Source organism: Mauremys mutica, chromosome 1 (genome assembly GCF_020497125.1).
Source record: "Mauremys mutica isolate MM-2020 ecotype Southern chromosome 1, ASM2049712v1, whole genome shotgun sequence".
Taxonomy (NCBI): domain Eukaryota; kingdom Metazoa; phylum Chordata; order Testudines; family Geoemydidae; genus Mauremys; species Mauremys mutica.
In genome coordinates this window covers 257,717,135-257,738,755 of record NC_059072.1, presented here as the reverse complement: position 1 = coordinate 257,738,755, position 21,621 = coordinate 257,717,135, and the positions used below count along the sequence as shown (strand labels likewise).

Genomic DNA, 21,621 nt, shown 5'->3' with positions numbered 1-21,621 from the left:
GTGTGGAAATAATAATAGGAATTAATAATGCTTCAGATTTTGGAGGATGGTAGTTTACACGGGTCCCCATTCAACAAGGTATTGAAGCACATGTCTAACTTTAAATGCAATTATCCCCATTGCCTCCACACATTTATCTGCATTAGAAAAGCAAAACTGATTCATCCTGCTTTCCCTCATGCTGACTACCAAGAAAAGTTGAAAATCTTCACCTTCTTGCATCTAGTTTAAACTCAATGACCATTAATATTCCACTTCACCACAAACTAGACCTTCCTCAGCTGCCATAACACCAAGGTTTACAAGACATCTGCAAAGTTTAATCCTAAGTAAGGAGGATGAATGCTTCCTTAGCTCCCCACAAAATTCAGTTTCTTGGCTTCTTGTTTCCGGATTTGACTTCCATTTAAAAATTCATTTTCTCAGGAACAATATTTAGAAAGCTCTCACCTATTGTGGGGCAGATTTTACCTATCTTTACACAGGTGTGGAGAAGTCTGAGGAAGCTGATTGAGTAAGGAACATTCCTGTCCTATACATGGCTTGAGTAAGACCCAGGCAGACTTCCCGCATCCATGCATTGGCCTGTAATGTAAGCAGTACTCCACAAATAGGTGTAGTTGCAAGTATGTAACAACTACAAGCCCAGGAGCTTTGAGAGGTTTGGAATGCCTTCTGCTTCTCCCCAAAAAGCAGTATAACTCAACATGACCTTACATAACCCATTCTACCCCTAGAATAAATGGATCCCACCAAGTCTTCTGATAGCAATGCAAGGGGTAGGGTACTCTTAGACTGATGGACATCAGTCTTCTTGTACTTCAAGCCAGAGATCTTTTGAAGCTAAAGACATGTATTTTTCTTTATGACATGTTGATTAAGGGCATAATGCAGTGGCATCAAATACCAGTCATGGCATTAGATTGTCCTGGATAGACTCACATCTGTAGATCAGGGCAATCTCTAATAGGTAATCTAGTCTTGAAATGGATAAAGTGAAGTTTTACATTTATTTATTCAAATATAGCCATTGTGCCTATCTCAAATTCAAAGCACAGTATAAAATGTATATCATTTTCATAAAATAATATAACAGGACACCTCAGAGTTCTCGAAAAGAAAAACAGCCCTATACAAAAATCTTACCAACCCCAAACATTATCTATCATCCATCCAAACCTTTCCAGTCATCCCCTCAGTAATTTTCCACCCTGCCTTCAACAAAAGCCTGAGAAAACAGGGAAGTCTTTCATCATGTGTTGATAGGTCATCAAGCCCCGACTGTAGTGGAGGAAGGAGGGAAGCAACTTAAAGAGCCAAGTATCCCTCCCTGAAAATTGCCTACAAGACCCACCTAAACCAGGAGCTATGAGCTCAAATACTTCAGATTATCACAACCTCTGTAGTAACCCCTGGGTGTACAAGTACGGCAGCTACCCAGGATCAGTTCTGATCATTCTGAATCAACTAGAGAACTGATTGGGGGACTGAGGGAAAAGCTAATTATCCCGAAGTTCTTCCATTGCAATCCAGCCAAAATATGAATTAATTTATCTGTGTATAGAAGCCAAATCCACAACCTGCCACAATTTCCACAACACCAATCTTTGTACCAAAGGGAACCCTAAGGAATCAGGTATACCTCTGGCTTTGGAGGTACAGGACCTCAAATATTTTAGGTGGCCAGCATAAATGAGGAAAGCAGTGCAGTAAGGACTACATTATAAACAGTAGAGCCTGCCAAAAGATGACACTTCCATTTAGCTTCCATTGGAGGTTTCAAAATTTGTTTTCATTGTGCACTGGAATGAAAACAAAAACTCTCAAATATTTTAATTAAGACAGAATTTTGTTGAAATGTCCATTTTTGGATTGAAAGCAGAGCTGTTCAATTCAGGAAGTTTGTGGGAGGTGGTGGGTGTTTTTGTGGAGAAACTCTTTCTCTCTCAATCTTCTCAATGAACTTAGTCAAACATCTCTGCTTCAATGAAACAGCATGTGTCATCAAAAATATTGTGACCAGTTTTAATGACCAGCATATCAATTTCAGTGACCCATCCTCTGTCAGTCCTGCTAACTATCATAATGGAGATTTATCCAGCACAAATATATTTCTTATCCTCTGCCATTGGTTCACTTTTGCTTTATTTATCTTTAAAAAATAAAACAAAAATATCTAAAACAAAGGTAAAAATGTATCAGAGCTTTAGAAATATATTGTTTTCTTCAAGGTGATTTAGGATTTTCTGCTTAAATGTTTAGCAAATATGCCATTTGCTCTGAAAATATATTTCAGAAAGTACAGCAGGTGAAGGAACAATTCTATATGATTAAGCTCTTTCAATATTGTGTATTTGAGAGCAGTGAACTCTCCTAGATTATGTTCTGTGCATGTATTCATTACCTCCTCAACACCAGCGTTTTATGAGTTCAGATTCAGTAATGTGTGTGTCAAATATGAAGCCTCTCATAAAATTGTCAAAAGGAAAATGCACTATTAATCTCCTTTTGAACTAAATAAGGTTAGTGCATTAATGTTTCTGATGTTAAAGAAGTCAACTTTTATTATAAAATGTGGCTAGAGAGATTGAGACACAGTTTGCTACAATAATGGAAATGTAAACCCTCAAATTCCTCCATTATAAACATGCTTGAAATAGATAAGACTGGGTGAATTCAAACCCCAGTGAATTTTGGACACAGAGAATATTGAATATTCACATTAACCTTTCCTGCATTTCAAGCAATTAAACACTGAGCATCCCTAAGAAAATCTAATTATAAATATATAAACAAGGACAAGGAAGGTGATAACAAATATCTTATGTTGCTCTCAGCTTTATCCTCTTTATTTTATTCAGTAACATTTTACATTCCTGGAAGACATTTTTCCTTTAGATTAGTTCAGCACGACTGTTTTCTATTTCATTTTACACTACAGCATTCCTAAGAGCTAAATACTCAGTTGTGCAATTAAAAAAAGAGCCATATGCTTTTTAGATTTTTGGCAGGTGAAAACCTTAATATCAATTTTTTCATTGTTTTGATGGTTTTTTTTCCCCTTGAACTCAAATAACACTGAATAAAGGTTGTGGTCAAATTTTGCTCACCTTGCTCATAGGAATATTTCCGTTGGCTGTAATGGGACTAACTGCATGAATGAGTGAGATTTGGCTCAATGTGTATATTTGTTCTTACTAGATGGAAGTCAAAGTAATAAAATCACCTAAATATTTCTGGCATCAGTTAAATAATCCTAAAACAGCTTCCCAGTGGGACACACTGCACTTCTAACCCTGGAAAAAGACAATACATGTGATTTTAATTTGTGACATTTTCATGAATAGAAAAAACTATATGTGGTGATTGTAGGGGTGCATTACATTTAAATATATTTATTTTATTTCATTTTTTCTCCCTGAATCCTTTACATTTTTACTAAGGTGAACTAATGCACATGATTTTGCAGGCAGAAGAACTTATGAAATAGTCCCAAGCACTTTTTAAAAAACATTCTCTAAAACATTTGTGAAATAGTTTCTTGTAAACTATGACATACACGTAGAATATACATGATGGTGGTGTAGTATGAACATTTTATTAACATAATTTAAGATGACTTCCATAACTCACCTATGGCTTCATCACTCATGTGTAATGTGATTGTCCCAAATTCATGCAAATAGACCTTTATACACACTATGCTATCTGTTCCCTGTACTGTATGTGTATATACACAATTTGATTTAGAATAAAATGTCCACCCACAAACTCTGAGCATTCTGTTGATTATTTAAAATTACAAGTAAAGTACAATACAGTTAGCTCACTCTTCCTACTAAGCCACAGCACATACTCAATTATTACCACCCCAATAGATAGACCAATAACTCTATTCACCAACCTCTTTTGAAACAACATATATCTAAAATAACAATTGTCTGCAGGTGTCCATATGAAAAACTCCAGTATTCAAAGGATGATACTGTTATATTACAAAGAATCTAAATATACATTCTTTATAATACATGGAACTCAGAGACTCCTTCCTCTTATACCGTTTTTATTAATCTCTTGTCATGGGTTGGGAGACTAAGAGTTTAATTTTTTGTACATAATAAGGAGAGAAACATTGAATGGATGTAAGAATAGGCTATCATCTCGTTTACAATCGGACATGTACCAACATTCTTTCCCACTATGAGGAAGTTAACAAACTGAACATTCTAGCATATAGAAAATTAGCACATTGTGAACCAAATGATGTTTTAAATTTATGCCATATATTATCCTCTCACATTCCCTAGCATAGATGTAAGCTTCATAGTGTGATATAAGCAAAGGGAGAAAAATTGCCAATGAAACTAAATACTGAGTACTGGTAACTCAAACTGGTAAATGAGTTTATTACTACGCCTCAGTTTAGGCATTGTTATTAGTGAGCAAAAAATGCATATTGTCCATTTTGGTATGCAATTGGTAGAGAAAGCCTAATATTTCTTTCTCCTTTTACAAAGGATATTGCTAGATATTTATTCACACTATCCATTTTACAGCTGAATGCACAATAATATTAAGTTATTCATTGTTGAATTCTACCTCTCATTGGTCTATATCTTTTTTCTTCCATTATGGCAGTTGTAAGAGGATTTCTAGCTCGCCAGCGTTTGCTACAGAAGATGAGCATCAAACAGCAAGAGGTCACATCAATCAAAGACTTTCTACAGAATGCAGAGGATATGGGGCTGAAAGCATACGATGCTTTGGTCATTCAGAATGCTTCTGACATTGCTCGGGAAAATGACCGGCTCCGCAATGAAATGAATGCTGCTTACCGTAGGGAAAAGTTAGAGGTTAGAAACAGGCAAGAAGAAGCCCCCAAAAGGTAAGGAGAGAAAGCAACTTCTCTAACTGTAGGAATCAGTTTTCCTAAAGTTCTCAGTACAGTCCATGCTAGTCATGGCAGTAATAATGATCATATGTAAACTTGACTCTGTCTTCTTTAAATGTATGCTTAAATGACTCTTGGGTCTTCATTAAATACTTTTCTTGTTTGTAAAGCCATATCAAGTAATTAATTCTAGCTGCATAAAGCAACAATGTAAAAGATATCTGATTCAGGAGACACCAGCACATGCAATAACTATTGTTAAAATCTCTAAGACATTTTAGCATTTAAAAATAAATAGTGTTTCAGTATAAGTGAAATAGATTATTAGTGAGATTTTAATAAATAATTATAATAATTAATAATAATAACTCTATCTTAGAAAATTCAACTGGATATGTGCCAAGATAACAGGAACAGCTATGCAGGCATAAAAAAAGCAGTGAAGTCCAGACTGAGAAATGTGCCTAATAGACAGATTGCCAAGAGGATCTTTTCTTCTCATTTAAAACATTGCTTAATGTTTATCATTAATTAAAAGTTTAATTAACCTATTCTAGCAAATTTAGCAAATATTCTAGCATCCATCCCTGTAGGTTAAGTACAGATACCTGCATGGAAAGGTGTTTTTTGTAATATAAACTTATTATCTGTGTCTATAACTCACTGATCATAGGAATGTTTATTTTTCCACAGGAGCTTGATTCCAGCTCATTGTATCTTATCAGAAACAGCTCCCCCTTGCCTTGATTGCCTCTGTCAGATGATTTTTACTGAAGTAAAAATGGCAGCGGGTCTGTTTAATTAGCTTCAGATATCCCAGTGATTACATACTGAAGGAAATGCCTTTGTAGAAAAGACTATAATTAAACATTACACTGAAAACAAATTATCCACTGAGCACTAAGCTTTCATCTTTAGCTATTTCATGTACTACATGGGCAGCTGGCTATGTCCTGTAGTTCAATCCAGCTCTGCTGGTGATCTGCCATGCAGAAATACAATTATAAAAACAAATGCTGGAGGGCTTGTTTGTAAAGTTATTGTACTACCATCTTTTAGTTAGTACACTACATTGCTACACTGTATTACAAGGTTGGTTTTAGACATCTGGAAGGTGTCTTCAGTTACTTTTAATCTAAGTAACTCTTGCTTTTTAAGGGTGAAGAAATTTGGTGTGTGTGGGGGGGTGTCTCATTTTCACCAGCTTGTTGGAATCAAACTAGCAACATTATTTTCCAATATATATTGTAAACTGCAGATATTTTAAATACAATCACTACAATAAGTTAGAAAAATCCACAATTGTGCTCAAAATGATAATAGTGGAAAGCTTAAACAAGAAGACTTCTGTTGGTGTTTAGGTAGGATATAACACAAAGCCAAATTCATCTGTTAAAAGGTCACAATATTTTAAAGATTTGGATTTCATAAGTAGAATTTATAGTTGTTGGTTTTTTAGAAAACAGTGATAAAAGCTCAGCATTTGCTGCCTCAGTAACTTTCTATTAAAATGCATTTCTCTGAAATTATCATTCAGATTGAAATCTTAGCTTTTGACTGTGCTTAACAATCAGAGTGAACAATTCATTCAATGGATGTCTGATAAACAATATGAAGCTACTTGAGGAAAGCTGTATTCAGGTGAAAAAGATCCAGTGACCTGTTTTATTATAAAACAGGAAATGGAAGAATTCTAGCAGCTTGATTTGGATTTGTTTGTCAGAAGATTACTACACACACCCTCTAGGCACAGTAGGGGTGTTGGAAGATTGTTTACCAAAAAGCCGTTGTTATGTTTGCATGAACAGGTTCATTGTTATCATTTGAATAATGCATCTGGGCATCTTTTCTGTGTTTTCAGAGCTGAAGACAGGGGTGGGAAGGTCTCTGAGGACAGTTTTGCTGGCTGCCGAACGCCTAAGCATTTTCATTCCAGTTCTGTGCCTGTCCCCATGGCAGTGGATGGCTTGGTACATTCTGTGGCTGGATCATCCATCAGATCCCCCTCCCTGTACTCTGTGTTCAGCATGGATGATAGTAATAGCCTGCCATCACCAAGGAAACAGCCTCCTCCCAAACCAAAGAGGGACCCCAACACACGACTGAGCGCTTCATACGAGGCTGTTAGCGCTTGCCTGTCGGCAGCTTCTAAGGAAACAGCTAATGAAGGTTAGGCAGAAAGGGACTAACCCTCACAAACATTGATCTTTTGACTTTGAATCTTTAAAATGTTTTCAGATGCCTTCATAAAGTCTTGTTTCCTTAGAATATCTTCAGTGGCAATAAATAAAATTGCCAACATATCAGTAATTCCTAAATCAGTAAATAACTATTGATTTGTTCTAATTTCCTAGTTTGTCATCAACAAAAACCTATTTACAAAGTTCTCCCTGGAGATAAGTGAGTTGTATCAATTTTAGCCATTCTGACCTATTAACTATTTTTATTTCACCTTTTAAACAGTGTTATAATCTTTTGACAGCTAAAGTAGAACATTTTGAATGTTGAATTTTACCAAGTTAGATCTAAATTATCTACTCTTTCTCTCCACATTAATATGAAGGCACAAGAATAAACCAAACCAGAGATAGCTGCACTTGAGTTGCGAGTTAAGTGAATTATATGAGAATTCACATGTGGTGATCTTGGACGTAATGGTACACAGATCATACTGAAATAGAATGAAAGTCCAAAAATGTTTCAAAGCATTACAGTGTGTAAACTGCAATTTTGATTAAAGTAGTCCTGCCCCCTCACCATCCTTCAAATTAAAGAGGAAGAAATGCTTTTTGCTCTCACTTGTTAAGCCTGAGTAATCAGATTTTGCCTAGCAGATCCTTCCTTTGCTGCAATCGGGGTAGGAAATAATATACAACCACTCTGTAGCCACTAGTATGGTGGCTAAAGGCCCTGCATATCCTCTTTGCCTGATAATTTAGGTTGATGTGTCTATGTCAGATGTATTTCCATCTTTCCTATCCTTCATCTGGCCCATCCACCCCTGAAACCACTCCTTGTGCTCCAGAGGGGAGAGAAGCATTTAAGGGATGGAGAGTTCCAGTCCATGCTTGAGGCTTTCTATCGCAGTTCAGTGAAACTGCAGCAGTTGCACAGTGTTTGGGCCTTCTGTGTCCAGCAGTGCTAGGGAGGAATAATTTACCTACAATCAAATGGTTCTTTGAAATAATGACAGTTTTTGCTTATGTTAATGGTAGTGTGTATGTACTAATTTATAAGTCACCTGGCATCTTTGAAGGTGCATGGGCTAAATAAATGTGAAATTATTGGACCAGATTCTTTACCGTACACAAGTTCTGATGGGAGTGACAGATTGGAGGTCTGTCCACAGAGTCAGCTATAGCTCCCTGATTCTCTACCCCAAGTGGAGTCTGGGGCTCTCTAGCTAGTGACAGCTAGCCAGGGTTCTAAGGGATCAGTTACCAGCTGAGGATAGCCCCTGGCATGCCATCCACTTCCACTCCTCACCTCCTGCACCAGAGGCTGTGAGGAGGGTAACTACAATCTGGTTATGCCATCTCTAAACCCTTTGAGAGAATATCCTCCAGGCTGTAAGACTTCACAGAAGAGGCCTTGTGTGTGGTTTCTGCTTCCTTTGTGCTGCTTCCCTTCCTCATCCACTAGCCAGCAACTCTGGGCAAACCCAGTGGACACTGCACATTCCTGCAGAGCACCATTCATTGAACGGCTGATCTGTTCAGGTATTTCTGATCCTCACCCGGTGATGACTAACTTTAGTTCTACTGATAGCAAGGCAAGATTCCATCTCTTCACCTCCAATTATAGAGGCCAGTGGTTTTTGAAGCAGAAAGTCCCGAGTCTTATTTCTTACTCCATATATATGTGGGTTAGCTTTTGACCAGAGCTCATTACAATACCTTGAATCCTATCCAATGAAGGTTTAAGAAAAAAACTTTTGTAAGACATTATCTTGCAGAAGACTCAAGATCTTGATCTGTTGTTAATATATATATATATATATTTCCATTTCAGTATTGACCCGACCAAGGCCACACAGTGATGACTATAGCACCATGAAAAAGATTCCTCCCAGAAAGCCAAAAAGAAGTCCCAACACAAAGCTCAGTGGCTCCTATGAAGAGATATCTGGCCAAAAGCCTGGAGATGTGAAACATTCAAACGTAGTGTCTAAAACAGGTGGTCATGACATTATGACAATACAAAGAGCAGCTTCTGCTGATGGGCCACATCACAGCACGTTGAGTTTGTGTATGTCACAGGAAGAGGAGGAAACTGAGCCGGTGTATATTGAAATGGTAGGGAATGCTATGATGAATAGTTCTGCTGAACCAGAAAGCCCAGACCAAGGAGAGTCTGTTTATGAAGAGATGAAATATTTTTTACCGGAAGAAGTCAGCAATGGTAATGGGATGGTTCCATTAGTGACCGGATCTCCTCCACTGTTGTTTGAGAGCAAAAACTATGTACCGGTTGAAGAACTTGATGCAAATAATCAAGCAGCCTTGGGCTATAAAGACTCTTGTGACATTCCAGCCCCTTTCCCAAACTTGCTTCCTCATAGGCCTCCACTTCTTGTGTTTCCTCCAACCCCTGTAACATGCTCACCTGCTTCTGATGAATCACCCCTAACACCACTAGAAGTGAAAAAGCTTCCTGTCCTGGAAACCAATCTAAAATACCCAGTGCAGTCAGAGGGTTCAAGTCCTCTATCCCCACAGTATTCCAAAAACCAGAAAGGGGAGAATGAAAGGCCTTCATCCCCAGGTTTGGCTGTATTTAATGTTTCAAGCAAAGTATCTCCTCCTTCAACTCCTCCTCCTCCTCTCCCTCCCCCGCCTCCTCCTATGCCCCCGTCTATTTCCTATCGACCTTCCTCACATTTTACTTTCCCCCCGGAGACTTGTGCTACTTTTCTGGCTAATACAGGGAAAACAGGAACAAACTCAGATCCATCCAAAGCACCTCAGAGACCAAATCCTGTTCAAGTTGGAGGTTCGTCTTCCCCATTCTCCAAGCTGCCTTACTCCCCAGTAAAGGTGGCAAGAGCTGAGCACAGGAAATCAAACTCCAACTCATCATCTCCACTTCCGTACAGTCCTACAAACTCAAGACCCTTGACCAGTCCCCTTGATGAGTTAACTAGCTTGTTCAATTCAGGACGGAGCATGCTTCGCAAGTCCGCGGCAGGAAGAAAGATTAGGGAGCCTGAAGGTAAGCTTGATGGGAATACTTCATCTTACTGTGTGTTCTCTCTGCACAGACTCAGTTGACAATATCTGTATCTCAATATTTGTGCCAGTTCTCTTGGTTGTGGTATTTAAAAGTGAACTGAAAAGCACTGATAAGTAAATGTTTTAATCTCTTCTATCACACTGTCAGCACTGCACCTTCACCAACTGTGCCAGTCTCCAGCATCCACTTCACCCACAAATGTCCTCATGCTTTCTTCCACACTCATCCTTATGCAGTGAATACACTCCCTTTGTTCCATCAGCTCCCTCTCCAAGTCCCACTCTGCCACCACAAATATGAACTCTGCTAGCTGATGATGGCTAAGGTAGGCTAGGTAATGATTTTAGCCTTAGGGCAGTCTCAGATATCTGATATGTTTTTTGATTCGTATAGTACAAAAGCAAAGGGGGAAAATATATTATGACAGAGTCAGGCCAGATGGCTACAGGAGAGTGATAGAAGGCAGATATATTAGCCCCAGGCTAAGTAGGTCCCCTTTCCCTGGGTAAGGTAACAGGGAAGGTTCCAGAACAATCAGGAACTTTCTGAAAACAATTAAGGCTGACAGGCTGATTAGAACACTTGCAGCCAATCAAGAAGCTGCTAGAATAAATTAAGGCAGGGTAATCAGGGCACCTGGGTTTAAAAAGGAGCTCACTTCAGTTTGTGGTGCAGGTGTGAGGAGCTGGGAGCAAGAGGCGCAAGAAGCTGAGAGTGAGGGGCTGTGCTGCTGGAGGACTGAGGAGTACAAACGTTATCAGACACCAGGAGGAAGATCCTGTGGTGAGGATAAAGAAGGTGTTTGGAGGAGGCCATGGGGAAGTAGCCCAGGGAGTTGTAGCTGTCATGCAGCTGTTACAGGAGGCACTATAGACAGCTGCAATCCACAGGGCCCTGGGATGGAACCCGGAGTAGAGGGCGGGCCCAGGTTCCCCCCCAACCTCCCAACTCCTGATCAGACACAGGAGGAGTGACCCAGACTGTGGGTTCCACCAGAGGGGAAGGTCTCTGAGGTGAGCAAATCCGCCAATAAGCGCAGGACCCACCAAGGTAGAGGAGGAACTTTGTCACAACATATATATATATATGTTTCCTGCTTTCCTGTCCTTCATGTGGTACTTATCCTCTTGAATGTAAGCTCTTTGTGGCACAGATATTGTCTACTTTTGTGTTTGTACAGCACCTAGCATAATGGGGTCCCATTCCTGATGGAGGCTCTGGGAAGTATGGCAATATAAGTATTTAATAATAATAAATAGATTATTTTAAGATCCCAACTATTAAGAGAATATACGTATAGAGTTAAATTACAAAAATTCTTACATTCTAAAACAAAGACCACATACAAATATACAAATTACTCAGCATAAACTCGCTGGAGTACCAGTATGTTCTTTTCAGTTTGTTGGCTAACTGCCAGACTGATGCGCACGCTCGTGTGTGTGTATGCGTGCGCGCACGCATGTGTGAGAGAAAGAATGTGTTCACTGGCACTGTTCTTCAGAAGTACTACAGTCAGGAGAATCTCCATGTTTTTCACAACTTTTAGCAAAAAAGGCCTGTTTTAAAGCAAAATAATGTGAAAATAAAACATAATGCCCATCTCTTCAACCACCTTTAAAAGAAACTATTCATAGCTCAAGTTCAAAGTTGTGATGCATGGTAGTTTGTTGATTCTTTGTGGGCTGTTTTAAGGTATTCCTTCCAGTTCAGGTACCTATGTTATAACAGTCATTGGCTATGTTGCTTCCATATAAATATGGAACATTATCCTGAAATCACAAAGGGAAGATAGGGTTTTTTTAATGCTTACTTTGCTATTGCTCCAGTTTCACAGAGAAACTGGCCCACAAAATAAAACAACCTGTGTCAGAAGCAAAATTAGAAACCAATGGCCTATTTTTATAAAATATAAATCTTCTAGTTGTGAAAAATCAGGGAATAAAAATGCAGAAAATATATTAGCAGATTATACAGTTCCTTAAGTTTCCTCTGAAATGTCTACTTTTCATCTACCAGTCAGTTCTTACACTACAAATTTAAATGTTTTTCTTCACATTCCAATAGTTTAAACAAAATGACTAGCTAGTACATCATATGAAGATGAGTTTACAATGTCAATTCAATGGCAATATCTTGACTGCAAAATTGTATTGTGTATATTTCAGTAGGTTAGCTGTATCGTACAGAATATTTACTTTAATTTGAAGACTTCAGTTCAGAGTTTCATTATTACATTTTCATGAAGACACAAGTTTGGATAATGCAATTATGTTTCCTCCATTTAGAAGAATTTAAGACTCCAATCTAATACAAGAGGGGTTGCAACGAAACAAACACACACACACACTCTGCCTAATTGATGACCAGGCTTTCAGTTTGCAAAGCAAAGTCCATTGTACCTGATGCAATTGAGCCAGAAGCTTGTCACTTTACATAGTTTTGAGACCATAATATTTTACAGATCCTTATTCAATCATTCACCTTGTGCAAGGAGCAAAAAGTTAAGGATTTTTTGTTAATTTGTTATTATTGTACAGAATAGAGAAGCTCCAGATTGGTGTGCGTGCAAATTGTGAATTTTTAGAGTTCATCTTGATGTCAGCAGTTACTTTAGCTATATTAATAATGCAATTGGGAAGTCTTCTAATGTCTGATTCAAAAGTGGAGTCTGGTGAACTGGTTTAATGTTACTTCTTTAATTTAATAACAACCACATACCAAAAAAAAAAGTATGCAGCACACTATATACAGCAGCTTCTCTCCATAAAAAAGCAGTGTGCCATCTGTCCTCATTGGACAGTCCTAGTCTGTGGGGAGTGTCAACAGTTTGTTCAATACCAGAATCTGTTAATTTAAAATCCAGGATTATTGAATGTATGATCCTCTTTTCCATCTTTGAACCAATATCTGGCCCAATAATTAGCTTTGTTTGTGTAAATATTCATGGCATATTTAAATTGGGTCTGATTTCCTACTTTCAAACATAACGAAAAACGATGAATCGTTGGCTTGATTATCCTCTCACTTTTTGTATATTGTATTCTCTATGGGCACAGCTCCATTGATTTCTGTGGGGTTAATTTTTGCAGCTATAGTAGAGCAGACTCAAACTAAATTAGGGGATATTAAGTAAATATATCTAGGATTTCACTGAAGTGGACATCACAGAGTCTTTACACACATTTGACAAAATACATTGAAAATATTTTGGCTTTTTTCATATTAGGAGAGCAAATTTAATTGGTTTCTGTTGCCATTATGTCTTTGGCTCAGAAGTGGTTGTTAGATTGGAAGTGAAAGTGCATTCTCAATGCACCTAAGCACTTCCCTTTTAATGCAGCACAGTAGGCCCACTTCAACAGAGACTGCAGATTGGCTTTTATGATCCACACAAAAGGTTGTCTCAGGTTTAGAGATTTCTACAAACTCATTTTTCATCACCTGTGATCAAAAGATGGAGATCAGCTCAGGTATCCTGTGATCCGAGGCTAGTGTATCAACTAAGCCTACCGTCTAGCAGCTCTGAATTTACCTTTCACATGGAAAATATTGGACTCCTAAATATTTCATCAAGGCAGCACTAAGTATGAAAGGTCAAAGTTCAAGGAAGATATACCGTAAAATTTAAAATCAATATTTTATTAGATAAAAGCTGCCGTATAAATTTAAGTGCAGTTACATATAAATTGTTACATATAAATTGTTGATGAGAAAAAGGATCTATTGCATCAAAGAAACACAGACAAATATACACAGTGTGTTTTTACGGCTCACATTTTAGTTTACTGCACATCTATAGTTCATTTCTCTTGTAACAGCGGTTATAAATATTACCTTTCATTTAACCTCTGATGCATTATAATAAGATAGCAACATAAGGAAGTGGATTGCTTTATGCAAAATTTGAAATATTATATTGGAAAATGCATAACTTCTTGGCTTGTCTAGTGTATTTTAAGCTCTTGCAAGGTTCCCCAGATTCTCTTTATTTTAAATGGTTTATCTATAGTAGGTGATGGTATATGTGCATGAAAATTAAAAGTTTTGTCCAGAACAGTGCTCTTCAGTTTACTACTATGTGATTCTCTTCACTGAAGAGAGTATAATCCAATCAATGATTTTATCTCAAAATAGAGGGTGAAATTCAGGCCCTTTTGAAGTCAATGGACATAAGAACGCCCGTACTGGGTCAGACCAAAGGTCCATCTAGCCCAGTATCCTGTCTACCGACAGTGACCAATGCCAGGTGCCCCAGAGGGAGTGAACCTAACAGGTAATGATCAAGTGATCTCTCTCCTGCCATCCATCGCCATACTCTGACAAACAGAGGCTAGGGACACCATTCCTTACCCATCCTGGCTAACAGCCATTAATGGACTTAACCTCTATGAATTTATCCAGTTCTCTTTTAAACGCTGTTATAGTCCTAGCCTTCACAACCTCCTCAGGCAAGGAGTTCCACAAGTTGACTCTGCACTGTGTGAAGAAGACCTTCCTTTTATTTGTTTGAAACCTGCTGCCCATTAATTTCATTTGGTGGCCCCTAGTTCTTGTATTACGGGAACAAGTAAATAACTTTTCCTTATTTACTTTTTCCACATCACTCATGATTTTATATCTCTATCATATCCCCCCTTAGTCTCCTCTTTTCCAAGCTGAAAAGTCCTAGCCTCTTTAATCTCTCCTCATATGGGACCCATTCCAAAGACCTAATCATTTTAGTTGCCCTTCTCTGAACCTTTTCTAGTGCCAGTATATCTTTTTTTTGAGATGAGGAGACCACATCTGTACACAGTATTCAAGATGTGGGCGTACCATCGATTTATATAAGGGCAATAAGATACTCTCCATCTTATTCTCTGTCCCCTTTTTAATGATTCCTAACATCCTGTTTGCTTTTTGAACTGCTGCTGCACACTACGTGGATGTCTTCAGAGAACTATCCACAATGACTCCAAGATCATTTTCCTGATTTGTTGTAGCTAAATTAGCCCATTATGCTATTCAGTAAGGCCAAGACTTCATCCAGAGATCTCACTAAAAGTAAGGCTCATTTTTGGAGCTCTCCATAGTAGTTCATTTTTTTTTTAAATCAAGTGTGAAAGGTACTAGATTACAGCCTTGGAGATTAAAGTTCTTTCTTTATTCCCAGAAGTACAATAGAGGCAGTGCAAGCAAATCTCAATAGTCTGCCACAGTCTTGACCTGGAGGAACAATCTCAAGGGGTGAGAAGACTCTCATGGCCATTCGTTTCTTGACCTCTTTGTTGAAACTACCAACCAGGATGCTAGCCAGTGGTTTTGTGACATGGACATTTGCCTGCTGTGGACTGGATTTAGACTGCACCAGCTCTTTTCACATAGACCACAAAACACCCAACAGATGGGAATAATTTTCAGGGACTACTGAACTGGGCTGGACTTATATTAGTGTTATTATTCCTTTGTAGCACCTAGAGGCCCCAACTGCGATCAAGGCTACCATTGTACTAATTTATGGACATACTGTTCACACATTAAGAGAAGATTCCTATTCTGAAGAGTTAACAATCTATATAGACAAAACAGACAGTAGGGAACTGAGGTACACAGAAGTTAAATGATTTGCCTAAGGTCACAAAGGAAAACTGTGACAGACCAGAGACTAGGGTGACCATCCCTTTTTAAAGGCAAAAGCAGGACACAGGCAGGAGCCCCGCCCTTTCTGTAGCCCCATCCCTCCTCTTCCCTGAGGCCCTGCCTCGCTCTTCCTCTCCCCCTGAGGACCCACCCGCTGCTCAGGCTGGAAACCAGAGCCAGGCCATGTTAAGAGCTGCCCAGGGAGCTCAGGCCACTGTGGGGAGTCCCAGACTCTCCATCTGCCCTGGGTGGGGGGCTGGAATGCCTGAGAGCAGCCCCCGGCCCATATTTCTGCCCTCTGAGAGTGCCACCCATTGGAAGGTCCTGGCCTCCCTGGGCAGCTCTTACCACTGCCCGGCTCCAGCTTCCAGCCTGGCCAGGAGGTAGGACCTCCGAGAGAAGAGGAGAAGCAGAGGCAGGGCCTCATGGCTTGTGGGGGCTAAGGGCCACCTTTACCTCCCCATGTTGGGAAGAGGCAGGCACCACCCCTGAGCCTTGGGCAGGTGCAGAGCAGCGCTGCAGGGAATTCGGGACAAATGCTATCCCTGAGTCATTCAGCCCAGGACCAGGACTTGAACTCTGCATTTTGGGACAGGTGGTCACCCTACCAGGGATTTGAATCCAGCCCCCATGAGTCCCACTTCAGTGCTATAACCACAAAACCATCGCTGCTACCTAGATTATGCTACTGATTTCAAAGATAAAAGTTTCAATACCCATTGTCACAGTTCCGGGCTAGCTGCAACTTTGACTCCCTCTCGAGTCTCTTTGACAGGCCTGAATGCAGTGAGCCCGAATAGCCTTTCCAAAATAACGTATTGTTTAAACTCAGTGGTAGGACAGAGCATTACAAGAGCAAACAGTTTTAACACAACAGTCTACATTGATAACTGTCTTACCTGAAGCTAAGGTAAGGATAACTTATCAAGGCACTCCCACTTCTAGGAACTGGAGTACAGTCTGCTTGCACTCAGTTCCTGTGTCTTCTCCTTGTGTTTCAAGGCTGTTCATTTATCAGTCCCAAAGCTCTTTGTCTCTCTGTATCTCTTAAACCTGGTTAAACTGATTTCTGCAGCCCCACCAGAAATGGGTTGGGGATAGACTTCCATGCAGTTGGCTCTCTGCATTATCCTTTAATTATCAATAAATAGGGGGCTGGGGTGTTCGTCCGCTTTCTTGTCTATGTACAGGCCAGCTCATGTCTGAGTTACCTCCTTTGAAATCACACAGCAAGCAACATAATAACAATCAGATAGACATATAATATTCATAAAATGTTATGGGCATCTCCCACATCCTTCACATCCATTACCTATTTTGGGTCCCCTTTTTACCCCCTTCCTGAGTCAGATATTTCCCAGTTAATCTTACATGCAAATGAGCAGCTCCATGCTATCCAATTATAATTGTGATACTCAGGAAGCTAATGGCCACCGCGGTACTGCAGACAGGGGAAAAGGTCTCAAGTTCCAGTGGGAGAGGTTTAGGTTGGATATTAGGTAAAACTTTTTCACTAGGAGGGTGGTGAAGCACTGGAATGGGTTACCTAGGGAGGTGGTGGAATCTCCTTCTTTAGGGGTTTTTAAGGTCAGGCTTGATGAAGCCCTGGCTGGGATGATTTAGTTGGGGATTGGTCCTGCTTTGAGCAGGGGGTTGAACTAGATGACCTCCTGAGGTCCCTTCCAACCCTGATATTCTATGATTCTATGATATTTTGGCATCCTAGTTCCAGCTAGAGCTTAGCAAACAAACATGGTTTGTATGTTAGGCAGAGCTTCGGAAAATAGCAACTTGTTTCTTGTCTCTGTAAAGGAACGTACTGTCAGAGGAGGGTATTCTTTTGATAGCTTGTAAATAATTCCCCACTATGAGCAGATTAAAGTAAGCTACTGTTGGTAGCTAACATAGCTCTATACTGGATTGCAAATTAAATTCCCACTGGGGTTTGAGAGATGAAATCCCAGTCCTTTATCCTCTAAGCCACTCAACCCTTCTTCTTAAGCAACTTAATAAAGATAATATTCATATGTGCATCTCATTATTCCTACATTATAATATAATAGATTTTGTTCTTTTGTAGCAAAAACCAAGAATTTACCAATTGTGAGCACTATAGAAAGATATACTGTCACCTTTTATCTTCTGTTATCCAGGAGTACCCGAGGAAACGATAATATGATACTTTGCACTTATATAGCATTTGTTAGCTGAGGATCTCAAAGCACTTTTAAAACATTAATGATTTAAGCTTCAAAATACTTCTTTGGCATAGATCAATACCTGCTTATATACATCTGCTTAATTACCTAACACAGTTCTGTCTGACTCAAATATTTTCTGTGACTAATCTTCAGATTAAATATGTGCATACAGCTGAATAATTCACAAGTGAGTAATTTACTCTACACATTTAGGGCTGCTGTGCCCAATTTCTACTAGATACAGCAGAGTGGGGGAAATCAAGAGAGCTGCTCATAGCTCTTGGATGCTGGAGACACTTCTAAATTAGAGCTACACTGGTTGGCACGGCCCCCCTAAACAGGGGATTAGTGAGGGGTAGCCTAGGAGCAGCAACAGCAGTTGCATGCTGGCAATTCCGCCATGCTAGGGGAGTTCTCTAGCTAGCAGGTAGTGTTGCCTTCATGTTACCAGAGCAGCACAAGGAGAATGAAGAAGAATGGGCCAGAGAAACTTACTGCCTAGCCTCTTTTCTTGCTCAGAGAATTTCATGAACCTTTTGTAATTCCAGAAATAGGCTTTTTATTAGCGGTAGTAGTAAACATTTATATAGTGACAAGGCCAAAAGGCTGCAGTTGGGATTGCGAACACGTTGTGCAGGGTTCTGTACAAACATAGAGAAGAAACATTGTCCAGGAGATCCTTCACGTGAAAAGATGCAAAATAGACAAAGAGTTGGGGCACTGGGATGTAACGTACCAGCACATTAAGATGGTGAAGAACTGGCATCACATCTTTAGTTACGTATTTCCTTGTTGATGTTGGGTTTTTTGTTGTTTTTAACTGATATAGTGGTAGGGTGAGGAATGAGGAAGCTAGGAAGACTATAGGAATGAGAAAGGAAGGGAAAGAGAGACACTCACAGCTCTATACCTGTCTAATTTACCCTTTATTTGATTTTTTTTTTGTATTTTTTTCTCTTGGATTGATCATAAACAGCTCACTCTGAGGATCCGATAGTCAGTATTGAAAATATTTAAAATTGGAACTGTTAGCTACATGCAATGTCACATAAATTCCAGGGTATTGTGGTGTTCCCTAAACTCCAGTGTTTCTCTTTTAATCTGTAGAAGGTCTTGAAGAAACTACTGGAGAGAGGTAACAGATGATTGTGATTTGGGAATTTTAGACATTGTTATGCTTTTTTTTTTTCCTTTTTGGGCCATGCACAGACCTTTATCATGGCATCATTCCTAGAAAAAATTAGTCCATTGTAGCCTAATAGTAGAATTTAATTTAATTTTCTCTTGTCACATTTACTCAACATATTTGCATAGTCCTAACTTTGAAGGATGTGGGCTGTCTTGTTTAATGGCCTCTGTGGAAGGGCAAAGGTGATGGGTATAGGGAGAACTTTCCTCATCTGCTGCGTCAAGCAGTGTCTCTCATGGATAAAATATTTCACTTCTGAGATTACTGCAAGTTTAGTGTGAACATTCTTGCTAGTAATACTCAATAGATGCAATATTCAAAGAAAACAGACTCCTAAAGGGTGTGTGTAAATGCTCCCAAAACAAATTGATTTTGAAATTTGAGTGAATGCTCTGAGTATTTTTGCAGTAATTTCTCAGCTCCGTATTAAAATACCTGTATGTTTGTATGGTATTCCACATTCAAATTTACCTATTTCCAGTCACATACTTAGGTCAACATTTTAAAAAGTGATTTTGATTATGAGTGCATCAATTTTGGTTGCCCAACTAGAGAAACTTTTAAATGCCCTGATTTTTAGAAGGTGTGTACTCAGAACTTGGTCTGCTCTTGAAGTCTTCACCCCCCTCCCAGTTTGTCACTAGATGTCAGGGGAGAGCTCATTCAGACCCTGCTTATATCATTAAACATTCATGCCTAAAATTAAACATATGCATAAGTCATTGCAGGACTGGGGCTTTAGAGATTTTCCATAATTACTGTCTCAAGAGGAAGAAGTTAAGGGGGGAGGGCTGCACAATCTTTTCTTATCACTTTTTAAATTGTCCATTCCATGTGAGTTTCCTTCAGTTCCTCATGCTTTATATAACACTTAATCTTTTTTCAGTTTATCTCTGTTTTGTCTCCTTTAACTCCCACATCCATTCTATGGCAGGAGCACAATAATTAAGCTGTATCACCACACCCCGGTGTATCTCAAGCACGTAAACTGTAATAACACTCAGCATGTAACAAGGAATTCAGGTGGCCATCTACAAGCCTATTATTTTAATAGGAAAGTGAAACTAACAGCCTGGAGTACTGTTGCATCTTTATTGCTGGATTCTGGAAATCACCTTGTAACTGAGAAGCATGGCCAGATTGGAATCTTTAAAATGTAAACAACATATTTTCAAATAATCAATAATGTAATGGCATATGGAGGCAGACTTGAATCCAAGATGAAGGCTCAGTGAATGCATTGTTCAGGAGTCATGCACTGTGTTGATTGTAGCAGACATGCATTGATATTGCCTGCTAACAACATGAGAACAAGTAAAGAAAAATGAACTGAAATAAGCTGTCATTTGTGGCAGCAACATCAGAAAGTTCTGACACCTATACATATAAAATGCAATTATTTCATAATAAAAATGGCATGACTTCATTGCTAAGGGATTAAAGTTATTGTAGCGCCATTAGTAACTTGATCAGAACATGAAGGAGAATGAAACAACTTAATTAACTTTTAAGTTCTTTGTGGGAGGATATACGAGGTATTTACTTGGGCCCACAACGGTGTTAAGTGGCCTTGTGCCATATAATTAGTCCTGGGCAGAGAATGATAATTCTGTGGAGGATTTTGAGATTTCAAAATTTGTTTTAATTTTGATTTGAAATTAAAGCTCCACATTTTGAAATTCTCCATAAAACAAAAATTATGAGGGAAGGGAAATATGTTTCTGATTCATTTAAATGTTTTTGAAACATTTCTACCAGAAATATTGAACAAAATGTTTTAACCCTTTTTGACCCAGAACAGGAAGTCCACCAGTAGGCATTTTCTACAGAATTTTCAATATGTCATTTAGTCAGGGCAGGGAAGAGGGAGTGGAGGGTAGGAGTAGGACAATGACTGACTTTAAAAAAAAATTGACTGGGACGTGTGATGAGAGGGAGGAAGGTCAGGTGGGAGGGATGAGGGAGCACTTGCTGCTCCAGGTGCTGCTGCTGCCACAACATTTGGGAACACTTTTCAGGGGGCAGCTAAATGTGTCTGCTTACTACCACTATGAAGGAATCTCCTAAGTCTAACCCATTCATGGGGCAGGAGTCTGGTACCAGTGCCCTCTAGTCTCACCTGAGAAGGCAGCACCCAGATGTGCTGGGGCCACCTTCCTAAATCAGCAGCCCCATTCTGCCTGCCACGTCACTTGGCTGGCTCCCCAGGCCCAACATCCCCAAGCATACCTCACCGAGGTCCTGTGAGGTCCATCATCTTTCAGTGGAACCACTTTGTATTAATATTTATTGAAACAGAGACAAGAAGTTGAGTGTCCCCACCTCCCATGTAATACCCTAAGCACCACCCTGTAAAGTCTTTCTGACACTCTCTTTCTGGCCCAATGCATTTGTAATCATTTATACAAAGTGAAACAGCTTGAACAGGAGAGATTGAGAGATCCACCCCAGAATAGCTGATGGCCTGGTGCTAGGGCACTCACCTA

The 21,621-nt window shown here is 39.3% G+C and overlaps 1 protein-coding gene across 1 annotated transcript in view; it reads left to right on the top strand.

The window, feature by feature from the left end:
* The window catches only part of MYO16 (myosin XVI), a 459,803-nt gene that overhangs the window by 398,945 nt on the left and 39,237 nt on the right, over positions 1-21,621 (top strand). Inside the window, exons 31-33 of the mRNA XM_045008050.1 lie at positions 4,639-4,885; positions 6,753-7,060; positions 8,903-10,102. Coding sequence (XP_044863985.1) covers positions 4,639-4,885; positions 6,753-7,060; positions 8,903-10,102 — 1,755 coding nt within the window. The remainder of the gene's footprint in view (positions 1-4,638; positions 4,886-6,752; positions 7,061-8,902; positions 10,103-21,621) is intronic.